Source organism: Coturnix japonica, chromosome 5 (genome assembly GCF_054131305.1).
Source record: "Coturnix japonica strain WE chromosome 5, WE-NBRP24, whole genome shotgun sequence".
NCBI lineage: Eukaryota > Metazoa > Chordata > Aves > Galliformes > Phasianidae > Coturnix > Coturnix japonica.
This window is the reverse complement of record NC_140667.1, coordinates 25,827,403-25,841,312: the sequence shown is the minus strand read 5'-3', so window position 1 is coordinate 25,841,312 and position 13,910 is coordinate 25,827,403. Positions and strand designations below refer to the sequence as shown.

Here is a 13,910-nt window from a genome sequence, read left to right as displayed (position 1 = left end):
TCTCATGCCATTTGAAGAACCGTCAGAAGGTAATTAGCCAAACTGAAGTACCTTAATATCAATATACCTCTGATATGAAAGACATCAAAGCTATAAGTTGTTAAAAACAAACAAATAAAAACTCAAACACTGTAAAAACCCCTAATCTGCAAGATTAAGTGGGGTAATACCTTATTAAAATTATTGCCAGCCTCTCCAGCCTGCTGTACTGTAATTCTGTGACTACTGCTGGAAGCTGAGTTGCTCTTACCTGCCACACTTTTTACATGGAAACGTGTTTTCTGTGTTCTGGATTTTACTGGTAACATCTGATTTTATCTTCTGTTTTCGCCGCCTCCTCTGCACTGGAGCAGGAATAAGCTTTCGAGGCTTCATGGTCGTCTCCCTCGGCCTTCTTCCAATTCTGCCTGTAACAGTTGCCTCTCGACTCCTTATATTGGCATCACTGGCCTTCGGAGAGAGGGAAACGTAAGGCAAACAAACCAAAACCCACTTCTCACTGTGGTCCCAAGTGTACATCAACTACAAATAATTAATTTGAGTTTCCTTGCCTTACTCATCTCAGTTCTTCCAGAACAGCACACTGTCTTGTTACCAGCAACACTCTAAGCTACCTCAGCCCAGCCCTTTCTCTGGAAGAAGACAGAAACTTCTACATCTTGAACTGTTGACCTGGTATTTTCTAAACAACTTGCAGAGTGAAGATAGTATAAAAAGCACAATATGCACAATGCAGCACTTACTGTTAAATCATCATGTAGCATCTGTTCATCTTTGAAAAGGAGTGTGCTCTTCTTTCTATTATCCAACCCTTCCTCAGCCTCCTCTTCTTCCTCCTCTTCCTCTTCCAAGTGCCCCTGTTCTTCACTGAAAAAGTCCCTTCTGAGAGGAAGAACACGTGCAAACCTATGGGAACTCTTCACCAGAAAATAAGGGAACTGTTAATTTTGGTGTCTGCAAGTAAATGTCATTATGCGATACAGGACACAAGCTTGTCAGTCTGAACTCCACACTGGCCAGATTGTTTTTGCTCTTGATTCTACTACCAAACAAGACAGCACATAAAATCAAACTTAGCCCAAGAGAGACGAGAGAAATTTAGGAAATTACCTTGATGTCAACTTCAGCTTCATCTCTCACAGTCTTCTCATTAGCGGCATCTATGTCCCCAAAAATTAAGGTCCCATTCCGACCAATTTTCACTTGTTTCTTATACGTGTAGTAGAATTCCACACACTGAGCCACTGTCTTGGTTTTTATCTGGTGTTCGGAAAACACAGAAGTTCAATGTATTGCATAGTTTTAAGAAAGTTTTTAAACAATCAGTAAGGGTGCAATAAATACACCTTGTGCTCTTCTTTCCCTAGCAGTCTCGATCTCACTACAACTGCTGTTAAATCCTTAATTACCATGTTCTCTTCTCCTGTGTGCCCCATCCCACAGCCCATTCCCTACTGCCAGTGCTATTCATTTTGAAGTCTACAAGACCAACTTCCCAAAGAAAAGCTGGTCAATGTAAAGGTGACAGAACCTGGCACTTTGTCTGCTTACTGCACCTCTTAGCATGTGAAACATTCCAACTGAGCTGTCAGGCTTGAGGGCAGCCTTTCAGTTTTATGGGAGAGTTTTATTTTACAGCAGCACTTCAGAGCAGACCAGAGCAGAATACCGTTCCAAAAATGGAAAGGAAGGTTTGCAGTACTTTCCTGTTTTGGCCACATGCATTTTACACACATACAGCAACAGACAATTATCAGTACAGGCCTATGACCGTCTACATATTCTTTATCGGAGATTATTTTGAAACTTGGGAGTATATTCTTAATTTCTAGACTTTTATAACTTAAACGCATTTTGGATGTTTCATTCAGAGAAAACAAATACAGCTCCCGATTCTGTGTTTTAAGTCCTTCAAGTGCTTTCCTCTCACTGAGGTGTCATACCTCATGAAAAACACACAGGAACGATCATTTTAAATATCATCATCACAGCAAAAAGAACAAAATGATGCATCATTCACATATCCTTCTTTGGTCCTTTTCATCGGATTTGTTTCTGTTTAGTTTTATAAGCAAGCCCTTTAAGCTGCACTGGAACATTACCAGCATCTATAAATACACCCTGTGGAAGCGATATCTGCGCTATGTGGACTAATGGAAGAAATGCAGAAAGTACAAGGGTTGAGTAAACAACGACAGCAAAAAACAAACAAACAAGCCAACCCAACCCCTCCTGTTGTAGCTATCTCTGGTGAGATTTTGTGCTCATCTCTACAAAATCTTGTGTGCTCAATACTGACGTTTCAGAAATGTCAGGATTTAATCTCCTGTGTTAAATGTTCAAACATGAGAAGATACCACTGCCATAAAAAACGGCAACAGTAAAACACTCACCAGTTTTTGGACCAAGAAAAAGTCTTTCTTGTAGATTGCAATGCCTTTGTTGAAAAGCTTCTTTTCAGCAACTTTCCAACTGTCTGATCCTGCAGATAAAAAAGTTTCAAGTAAGTCCTTGCAATGTCAAACGTTAACTCTTCTAGCTAGTTTTTCTTAAAGAGTCCCTTTAAAAAAAAAAAAAAGGAATGCAGACATAGAAGGGCACAGTCTCACTTTGCACCTAATCCTACATAACTGCAGGCTGCTTTTAACCCTTCCCTTACTGTTTCACTTTGGCCCTCCTCTCACATCTTCATTTTAGATCTAGTACTCAGCCCTCCATGTTAACTCAGTTCAGCTCACTAAAACCAGCTACTTTGAAGAACTACAATATTTTTCAACTAAACAGCAAGCTTAACAGATGTGTTTTGTGGTGACTGAGTCATTAGATATGAGAAAAGGAAAATGGTAGGGGCAGGAGAACAGGATCTTCCCTTTCAGCAGCAATCCACGATACCAGATGAGACATAACAGCAAACAGTACTTGACAATTTATAACATCCTAAATATGTTAGTATTCTAGCATCCTTGCCTCCAATAACAAACATTCTGGAATCTCCTCCTCCCTTATAGATATACCAAAGCAACAGCATTACAGCAGCAGTACGTAATAATGAATAAATGCAATTTCTGTACTTTGTGGCAGCAGCTATAAAATGTCTCTCTGTCACTTTGCATTAGGACTCTCAAGTGGCTACGGTCACTCTAGATCACTGAAATAGTGTCACACAGCCTAACAATTCCTAACTAGGTACGACACTAAAAAGACAGTTTATGGCTTATACATTTCACAGAAACAATGACAGGCACCAACAGTTGGCTGAGCTCTTCACCTCCTCCTAGCTTTCTTCAGCATGCTTCAGATCTCTTCCCTCATAACCCCTCTTAACTCCACTGCATGGAAATCCACGCCAGAGAAGCTGTGACCCTGAGGTTACCACAGTCTTTCCTTTAAGAACTAATTATTTTTCTGCATTCTCCATGGCTTAGTATAAGGGATCAGATTCCTTTTTCTCCAGCAAAGAAAACCAGAATTCACACATATGCAAAGTCATAGATGCACGTGTTCTAAGAGATGGAGTGTTTCTTACATTGTATCATGATTTGCACATGCAAAATTCCTGGCAAGTCATCATCTGACATACTTGGGAGAACTGTGGCCTTTAAATCTTATCATAACATTACAGACTGTCCCAGGAGAAGAAGAAAATATGGAAGAAATCCCTTAAGACATACAGGCAGCACAGAGTTATTCTGGTTAGCAAACCTGTGTAGTGATAATCTGCCAGAGGATGGGTAGGTGATCGTACTGGCCCCTTCAATAGCAGCTTGGTCAGAGTTCCCTAAAATAAACAACACAAAAATTGAAAACAAAGATGTTGTAATTGTTAATCCACTCCTTTCTGGTAAGCTGATTGAAAAGAAGTTCTTCTCTTTTTCCTACATCAGAGTTAATACTTGTGACATGAAATGGGACAACTTTAAAATCACATTTTTGACTGTTGTAACAATCAGAAAGATCAATGTGATGGAATAGTGATACAAAAGATGTAATGAGAAAGGGACCGACACAATAGAAAGGTACTAGAAAAGAATAAGTTCACAGGGAGTGAACATAGTAGAGTAGTTCAAGAAGAATACTTTAGGGGCAGCAGCATCCCCAAGGGACATTAAGTAGTGTGAGCTAGAAGCAAGGGACAGAGTTTTCAAGGGGCTTCCATTCATTAAATAACAGGTCACCTGGCCTTCATTAAAATCTTTCACCACATCAAAGCAAAAAGGTGGGAAGACTCACCAGGACGCTTCCCTTTTCTTCATGTAAGAAATGCAGTGCCAGCTCCTGGTTGGTTCCACCCCCAGGAAAAATGCTTGAGCATGCAGCAGCTAGCAGGCTTTCCACTGTTCCCACAGAGATACCAAACAAATTCAGATTAGAAGATTAAAATCAAGTTTCCTAGAGAATTCACATGACTAATATTTTTTTTTTTTTGAAGCAGAATTACACATAACAGAAGATAAAACCAAGATGATGAGTGCATAAACCTTGCAGATTTATTTGGGTCAGATTTGGGCAAAGGAATTAATTAGACAGCAAGGTCACAGAGCAGAGTGCCACACACAGCACTATTTACATATGGAGATTTTTGCAACTCCTGTCTCCTTCACTGTTTTCCAATCTTCCTTCACCTCAGATTTTTTCAATCCCCCCTCAATTCTATTATCTATGCAAAGTTTCATTTCATAATACCCTTTTTATTTTGAAAAAATTCTTCCAAGACCACCCACACTCCCTCTTCAGCATCTGCACATGCCACAGCCTGTGTGCACCAAAGGCAGACAGCTACTCTATCTGCTAACTAGCTGCCACGGCTCCTGCTTCCTCCTCCTGACTAATGTCTACAACTTGATTTTCTCGAATTCTATTACACCTAGAGCATCTGTTTAAAAGTTGACTACACGTGGCACTCAAATGTTAACCAAGACAAGGAAGTTTCGTTGAATGCAAGTCTATCTTTGACACAAAATAATGTTCTCATTTTATCTCAATAAATAAAATCTTATCAACCTTCCAGCCCCCACACACAATCCAGAAAGATAAGTTTTAGTCCTAAGATTGCTATTAAGACCATTTAAATATGTGTTGATAATTAGCAGCTCTATTTTAAGTTATGCCTACAGCAGACATGTGGTTACCTCTACTACAGCTGTAGTAGAGTGGCACTCAGACCTATGCATCAGCCTTCCCACATTCTTACCATTCTGCTGGGTGACTCTGTTGGTTTCCAGGTCGCCCCATGGCTGCCACACAAGCTCTGCTTTATGTTCATCAGCTGCTGCCAGAGATCTGTCTTGGAGTGAAGGGATTTCTGCTTGGAAGCGAGTTCCTACATTTATACGCCTGCAGAAAAGATAAGTCACAGTCAGGTAATTTCTACAATATCTAAACAGTCCACATCTCTTTTAAAAACACAAATTATGGAGAAACCAAAACTCAGCAAGCTCTGCAGTACAGCAAGAACAGGTACTGTACATTACAACTGAAAATATAAGAAGTCTTATATTCATTATCAGTTTCCATTATCTTACCAATCAACAGTGGTTGGAATCATACTTAAAGTAGGGTCTCCTAATAACTGCTCAGAAAACTTCCTTGGCAGTAAGTAGGTGATGGTGAAATAACATTCAGATATAACTAACATAACAGAGAAGTTTTATACAGAACACCACATACTGCCTGTCATCTTCCCCAAAACATGATCTCCAGTTCCAGTCAAAAGTGAAGTGCCAAGGATGCTTTCTAGTGGCATGGCATGGGGATAACAAAGGCAGCTGAAAATGTTCCACCTGTAACACCTGCAGTTTTAAGTGTTTCAGGGTGTCTAGAAAACTGATTCAACACAATAGATACTGCTTCTGAAAAGTAATTCAATTTCATACATACTGAGAGTAAAAGCTGCATGGAGAATGAAGAACCCTAGAAAGAACTCAGTCTGGTTTTGAGTATTTTACAGGTACAGAAGTCTATTAAAACTGTAGTTTTTCACTCATTCACCCTTTCTTGAACATCTACCTTCACCCTTCTTGATTATTTTGTTGAAGAGAAAAAAAAATTATACTGGCTGATTATCTTATTGGGGATATACAGCATGAGAGCAGAACAAAAAGCAAGAGATTTCATGCAATATTGATAAAATCTTGCTGAAAGAGAAAAAAAAAAAAAAGCAAAATAAAAAACCCTCATACATCCTCATTTCAGCACACTGTGATGGACTACAAAATGATATTGGTATGGAATATTCTGCTCACTGCTATTTGTCTCACCTATTGGTATGGCACGCAGTTTTACAGTGGAGGAAAGGGCTATGGTTTCTGACCCACCCTAGAAGGTATAACTACAAGTAACTGACTTTGCTGTCAAGTGGAAACAGACAAAAAGTCAGTTGATACTTAGGGAAATTTGGGAGATTTTGTGTCCCCAGACAGTGACTCTTCTGGCCTCATTTGTGAGAGGGAGAGTAGCAGCTGGAAGAACCAGAGGAAAAGAATGCAAGCTAGGACTGATATCTCAGAAATGACCTTTTATTCTAAAACTAAACATTGACTATTGTGTCCCTAAGCAGTAAGAGCCTATGTGTAGTAGTACCTGTAGTACCCAAATAAACCAAGATTTCCACCACAAAAGCTTAAGTAATCTGATTTAATATGGCCTGCTCCAAGCAGGGGCTTGGACCAAGTGACCTTCCAGGATCCACCACAGCTAAGTTATTCCATGACTCCCTTTAACGTGGATGCCTAGATTTCAGTATAGCAAAAGCTATTGCCTATAATCAATGCTGCTGGGACACCTTGTGATACAGTTCCACGTGGCATAGTTCAGAATCGAGGCTAGATGAGGAGTGACTACAAGGAAGACTTAAAAGGAACTGAACTACAAGACTCCTAAGACACTCAGATGTGTGACACCGGCTGCCTATTAATCTACTTCACAGACTGAAGAATTAAGCTTCATTAGCACATTTTCTACTCCAAATCTCTGCAATCAAATAACCTTTTAAGAAGCATTAGCAGAAGGTCTGACAAAGCAAGCAATTAAAAACACAATATGTGGCAATCATAAGCTATAATCAGCTTCTAACAGGACCAAGGACGCAAACCAATGGATCAAATTGTGCTTTTTTTCCCCCTTTTTCTTAAAATAATAATAATAATATTTTTAAAATGTTTCTGGACAACCTTCCTTTATAAAAGATGCACCCACATAACAGACCACAACACTACTGCACAAATTAGCACTGAAGCAGTAAACTAATTACTTTGACAACACAAAATGACATTACTTTGTGATTTTAAAATCTAAAGTTTTCTAGTCTGCCTAAACATCTGTTCACTAAGTCCCAAGATTACAAGATAGCTCTTTGCACACTAATGCAAGTTCATTTTCTTTTGCCAAAAGGGAGTTAAAAGTCACAATGGCTTGAATTTTATAGTAACAAATTTGAAAAATTTCATCCACAGCTGAATCCACAGCCAATATTATGCCATTAACTTCAGCAATTTAAACCATCGGGGGCAACAGCAAAACTTAGTAACATTATGCAAAGATGATCAAGATCTGCTGAGAAAACAAAAATGTCTGTTCAAGAAGAGGTTCACTTCAACCAAAAACAAAACAATGAATTAAACTACTGTTAAAACAGATTAAAACCAAACCAAAATTAAATCTGTGCTTGATTATTTCTATGAATGAGTTTGAACTGCTGTTGGTGCAGTAGAAGATACAGAAGCAAAGAAACAGTGATTATCTGCTTGAGTTGTCCTGGAGCCAGAGTCTGAGCCCAGAGGGAACTTGTGAAGGTGACAAGAATAACCTGAGTTTATTTTCAATTGCAATAGGTTTATTTTCAATTGCAAAACCAGAACTTCCAGCAAGGCAGGACAGAGAAAGGGAGAAAAGTCCTCTAAGTTGACAGCAAATGTTACTGCTAATCTTTAAAACATGGACAATTTTGGAAGTAAAAAACAACGTATTTATTTGGAGATGGTCTAAATTAAATTTCAAACATTAATAAGATATGCTGCAGTTAGAGCAGAGATTCCTGACTGCAGAAGGTCAGAAATGTAGAGCCACATGAATGTTATTCACATGACTATCACTGTGCCATACATCTTTATGCTTAGATTTTGCAAGAGTTCAAGCAGAAATGGAACTATCTTGCAGTTCTGTAGGCCCTAATTCCAACTGATAACATTTCCAGAGTTTACAAGGGTTGTGCAGAGACACTCATAGCTCTGCTTTTCCTGACAGTTTTAGCAGAACTGGCACCAAGCCTAAAATTGTAACTGCAGTTTCAGTATTTTCAAACTGTTCTCTAGTGCCACTGGGTTTTAGTGTCTGAGCTTTCACAGCACACAAACAGCTAAAAAGATTAATTGAGCTTATTAGTTCAGGCCACACACTGCATGCAAGTGGCTACCATGCTTACAGACTGAGCTGGCCTAAGAGGGAACTAAACCACGTTCGCATTTGTGCTGAAGCTAATACGTACCACATGGGTAACTTGAAATCTGAGCAGCCAGTCTGAAATCTAACTATATTTGTCCTTATTCTTCTTTGACCTTTCACTAAAGGAGTATTATTTTCCCACTCTCAAACAATTATAGAGCTTCCAAATACATGTACATAAGAAAATGAGACACTGAATTCACTCAGCTAACCAATGCTATTTCAGCCCAGAGATGGCTCCATAGTAAAAGAAAGTAGGCAAAACCACCAGAATTTAAAAGTGCATTTGCCCAGATGTTATTTATTGCACAGAGTTGTTTTTTTTAAAAGACCATTTATATTGAGTCACTAATAGGAATAGCTTTAATGTTTCTAAGAGGATATATCAACTATATATGGAGCAGGTCAAAGGTTTAGGAGTGGGAAGAGAAGCAGGTTTACTACCAGGCTAAGACTCTGCTGGGTACTTACGGTTCAATGCTGACTGGAGTGGCTTCTCCCACCACGGAAAGAACAGGAGGGGTCACCTCTGAACTGTCTGCAAGGCAAAGAAAGAACTACTCAGACTCATCTCATGAGATACGTTCTTCACACAGCTTATAAATCTGTCAGAGGTATCCATATTTCAAAACAAGCACCCATATGCTAAACAATTTTAAAATGCCCAAGAAGAACTCACCTTTTACATCTTACAAATAACTACTTACTGCCCACTCAGCCCAAGATAATGACCGGCTGTTATAGAAAATGAACTGACTTTTCCATTCCTGAGAATGTCAGTAGGGGGTGTTGGAGATTACTTGTGAATGCATCTTAACATTTATGGACTGATGGAAGGAGTGCTACAATCCCTTCATCCTAGCTACCCCAACTTCATCACCAATAAATCTCATTTTCACATACTCCAGAAGTCATGATTATCCTTCTATTGCTCCACAGTTCCTAAGCACAAATCAGACAAGGGAAGAAGGGAAAGAAAAAGTGGAACTTACTTGATCTAAGCAGAGTTCTGTGAGCACTTTTAGGAGTCATTGGAGGTGGAACCGGATGACCACTTGAAGAGAGGATAGCATTAAAATACAGCCCAGATCCTTCTCTCACTGGACTAAGAATTGGTGGAGGAGTGTAAGGAGGTAGTTCAAAGTTTCTATCAGAAGGATGGTCTGCCAGACGGACAGGTGACCGTAAGTGGCTCTGATATGGTGTAATATTAGAATAAACAGGTGGTGCAATAAAGGTGCCAGCTTTTGGTGGTATGAAGAGTGGCTCAGGTCTTGGGCGCTGCTTTGGTTTCCGGGCAAAGCCCTCTGCTTCATCCTTTGGAACAGCATGTTCGTGCTATTAGAAAAAGGTTACATAATTAATTTCATTATAAGCCCTTAAGTCACATGCAAAATTTCAGCAAGATTACAACATTCTTCCATATCAGCTCAAAATCTGGATAGGGCAGCTGTGGAGGGTGGGTCTCAACAATTAGCAAAGGTAAAACACAGAAGACAGTGGGGAGCTATAAGGGAACTATTAGGTAGCAACACTATCTCTGAGTGTTTATGAAGCTATACTGCACAGGAATCACAGATATATCTGCTTCAACCTTTGAAAAGATGGTGACAATCTGATGGTAGCTAGAAAAGAGCACACATAAGGGTGGCAGAATTCTGACACACATACAAAGAGGTATAAGATAGAGATAAGAGAATAGCAGAAAATATCAGTGTTCTCTTAAATGGTTGTGCATTAAATGCACAGAAACCTCCTTGGATGCCTGCCATTTATCTTTAGTATCAAAATACTATATTATACTTCTCAAGAGATGGATAAAAGTTTAGAAAACAAAAACCCATTGACCACCAATACACTGAAAGGGAACACTCAAGTACTGATCTCCAAAACCTCAGAAAGAGATTTCAATTTCATAAGAATAAATCTTCAGCTTCCATTTTATTCATTCTTGGAGATATATACACACTACTCACAGTTCATTACTAACTATACACATATGGAAAAAGAATTCTTTTCTCAAGGAGACAAAATATTTCTTTTCAGTGTTATTGTCCATCTGGCTTTATTTACTTTACCGTTTAGCAGTAGAGCATTGGTTGAGTGTACTAGTAGTAGCAATAAAGTCACGAAAAGCCAGTGATACCTCAAATATATGGCAGTATTATGAAACAAAAAAAAGAAACTAAACATTGTCCCATCCCAAGTTCAAACTATGAGACCAAACTACCTTAATAGAAAAGTTTGTGGGCAAAATAATACATAATTAGAACTAACAGCTATGGTTCTCTTTGGTTTCTTCACCTGCCCATACCTGATATGAGGTTTCCATATTAGTATTACGATTAGATCGCCTCCGAGTGACTATCACAGAAGGCTTGCGTTCACAAGGAGTTCGATCATTTGTTTGGCCTCTCTGGAGTTTCCCATCCTCAGACTTCTCTTTTTCAAGGTTTTGCAAGTCAATTTTTCTCACTGGCACAGATACAGGAATGATAAGAGGCACAAGGCTGCTGTCCTCCCGGGCTTTTTTGGGAGCTGGTGAAGAACTGGCAAATTCCACAACGCTTTTAGCAGCTGTAGGTCCTGGAGCTGCTATCAGCACACTTTTCTTCTCTTCTGGAGTATCCGATTCCTGAGAAGAAAGATAGATTACTTAAAAGTTCTGTAGTACTTGCATAATGAATCGGATGGTCTCTCACTTGCACAGTATATCAAATTTCTCAATGCAATTTGCAGGCTGAAAGGGATTTGAAAAGCATTATTGGAAGAAAAAGAATACTTGACAACAATATGATCAGCATTTGTTAGAATTAGTTGAGGATTCCCTCAAGTCTCAAACACTTTACCATATAACTTCCATAAAGGTTCTTCAGTTTTAGTAATGACTATAAGCTGCAAATTTTTAATTTCAAATATTAGACTTCTGTACCAGAAAAGACTGAAACTTGGTAACATTAAATCTCTCATAAAGAAAGAAAGAAAAAAAAGCTAGGTTTCTAGTGTATTTTTTTCCAATTTACTCAACAGAAGCAGCTTTCCTTATTTGTAAGCAGAGCCTTTGAGATTCGCATCCCAAACTGCCCAAAGAACTTTTGTTCAGTAGAATCAACAAAGCATAACTAGAAGTCAGCGTGTTTTGCACTGGTGTTACAGCTTCCACATCTCTGATTTCTTTTATTCATGGAAGTTCTAAAAAACTGAGCTTCCAGGATGTGAGAATGGATGATGAGTTACTGAACAGACACATGGGTACTGGAACACCAAGTAACTTCAGATACCGTTAGATAAGCGATTTCTACTACTTCAAATGACTATCTGCACGTTCATTCCACTCTAGGACCACTCCTTCAAAGTAATTGCCAGTTCACTTGGAAGCCAGATGTCAAAGGACAAATTTCAACAACACCTCCCTTTGGGGATGCAAACGTCCTTCTCAAACTCCAGACAAGCATAATCTAGAAGCTGTAGAAAATGCTTCTTCAGGCACTTCAGAACATCTCTCAAACGTCATGCTCTGTTTGGAAAGTGATTATTATGCAAATTCATTCTCTATCAGAGTCACAACCTAATGAGGAATTTACGTGAACAGCTTTATGAAATGGAAACTAAGGCATATCATCTCTCAGGTACGATGAGAGATCATATGCCACTAAGAACACATAATCCTACTAAAAATCTTAGCATAAGAAGATTCTGTTGTAAGGTTTCAAAACCCTCCTGTTGTTTCAGTGTTGTTACAGATCAAGAGAGCTGGCTTTCACTGGAGAGTTAATGTACTAGCTTTAGCTGGTGCACAAATAACCAAACAGCTAGAAGGACTAGACTGAAGTCCCACTTCGATAATATATTTGTACTGAGAGAAGGGCAACCCCACTATCACAAGATGCCAAAGCTTGAAGCTGGAGCTCTAGACTCTCCAAGAGGCCTAAATCCAGGTGCTAAGCCTGGGCAAGTAAAATCAATCAGAACAAAGAAACTTAGGACTTCCTACCTGCAAGATATTTTATTAGAGTAGCACAGGATGCTTTATCCCATAAATGGCACGGGAGTTTCAAAATTTGGCTGCTTCTTCACAGACTGGAGGTATCATCCCCCATTGTGTGACAATGAAACACAGAACTGATAAGTCACATTTGGCATCAGCTGGCTCAGACTGTGCTGTAGAAGGAATTAATGAGCTTTGAGAACCTCCCTTCACTCCAGAACGGTAACTGGTAGCTTTGATTTTGGAGTAAAGCTGTTTATTTGAATAAAACTAAATTTTCTAAAGTTTGCTTACACCCAGAGGTAGGCAAAAAGGAATCATCAGACAAGGGACGGGACCATCATTTGTCAAATTGCTAGTGATTTTCAGCCAGTTCAGTATCCCTATTACAGAAGTGGTGGTAGGAGGGCTGCTGGACAACTCCAACAAGTGCAACCTGTTGCATTTCCATTTAGACTCTTGCATAAATACTGATGAATGCACTACTGGCCTAGAATCTTTCAGTAGATCTACAGAAACCCATCAGTCATTTTGGTATTGACCATGTGTACTCCTCAAGTCACCTCTAAAAGAAGTCACATGCAGCAGATATATTCAAAATGAAACAGTAATACTAAGAGTTGAGATTTCACTGCAATCTGTAAGCAGCAAAAACAACACCTGAAAAAGGCAGACACGGTAGATGGGCAGCTCTGGTGCAAAGCATCATTTATGACACTGCACATATATTTTGATACTGCTGTCCAAAATAATGTTTTCACATATACATGCACCTTCTACACTGGAACATTCAAACAACTAATTGAAATTATGAATATATCTTCTTTCATCAATAATTTAATCCTATTGTCTTTGTCTTGCCACTGTGTAGGTCAGACTGAAGTTTGTATCACACCTGCTGGTGAACAGCTTGTTCAACTGGTATGAGAGCAAAAAGGACTCACGACAGTGACAGCCACTGGTCACTGTACAAGAGCCCAGCTCTTTTATTCAAGAAGCACATATCTCTATGGAAAAACCAATCCCAGCCACAGGCAAACTAGGAAAAAAGAATATTGACAGAAGGGGGAAAAAAAGTAATAATTCCTTCCCTTTGTTGTCTGATTGGTCAGCAACTTGAGCAGCAAACCTGTAGGTAAAAGCAGCTCATGCTCTAACAGCTGTATTTCATCACTCCCTAGCAACAAAGTTCCCAAAGAAAAGTGTATCTTAACTTCTCATAAGAGGGACCTGTTGAAAGATTAGTCTAACCACACCCAAAAGAAACCTGCAAAGCACACCTCATAGACAAACAACAAAAATGCTACCGCAACTTTCTCCTGTGCTAATGTTGAGCCTTGCCATCTTGCCAAACTGTATTCATACTGGACAGTTAGACTGATGGAACACTAAAAGGATAGTAGAGAATTACCTTGTCACTCAATACAATTTCTTCCCTGTTCAAGTCCTACAGAAAATCTACATGCAGACTTTGTCCTCAGAT

The 13,910-nt window shown here is 39.2% G+C and overlaps 1 protein-coding gene across 5 annotated transcripts in view; it reads right to left on the bottom strand.

Moving 5' to 3' along the window:
• Positions 1-13,910, bottom strand: part of MIDEAS (mitotic deacetylase associated SANT domain protein) — a 52,080-nt gene that overhangs the window by 6,789 nt on the left and 31,381 nt on the right. For 4 of the 5 annotated variants that reach the window (XM_085548899.1, XM_015864588.3, XM_015864592.3 and 1 more), the window contains 10 exons: positions 10,754-11,074; positions 9,432-9,777; positions 8,911-8,977; positions 5,192-5,334; positions 4,231-4,334; positions 3,703-3,778; positions 2,394-2,482; positions 1,111-1,260; positions 744-917; positions 251-450 (listed from right to left, as the gene is read on the bottom strand). In XM_085548899.1, the coding sequence (XP_085405025.1) occupies positions 251-450; positions 744-917; positions 1,111-1,260; positions 2,394-2,482; positions 3,703-3,778; positions 4,231-4,334; positions 5,192-5,334; positions 8,911-8,977; positions 9,432-9,777; positions 10,754-11,074 (1,670 nt within the window). Of the gene's footprint in view, positions 1-170; positions 451-743; positions 918-1,110; positions 1,261-2,393; positions 2,483-3,702; positions 3,779-4,230; positions 4,335-5,191; positions 5,335-8,910; positions 8,978-9,431; positions 9,778-10,753; positions 11,075-13,910 lie in introns of all 5 variants that reach the window. The other variant, XR_014946602.1, reaches the window with a different exon arrangement.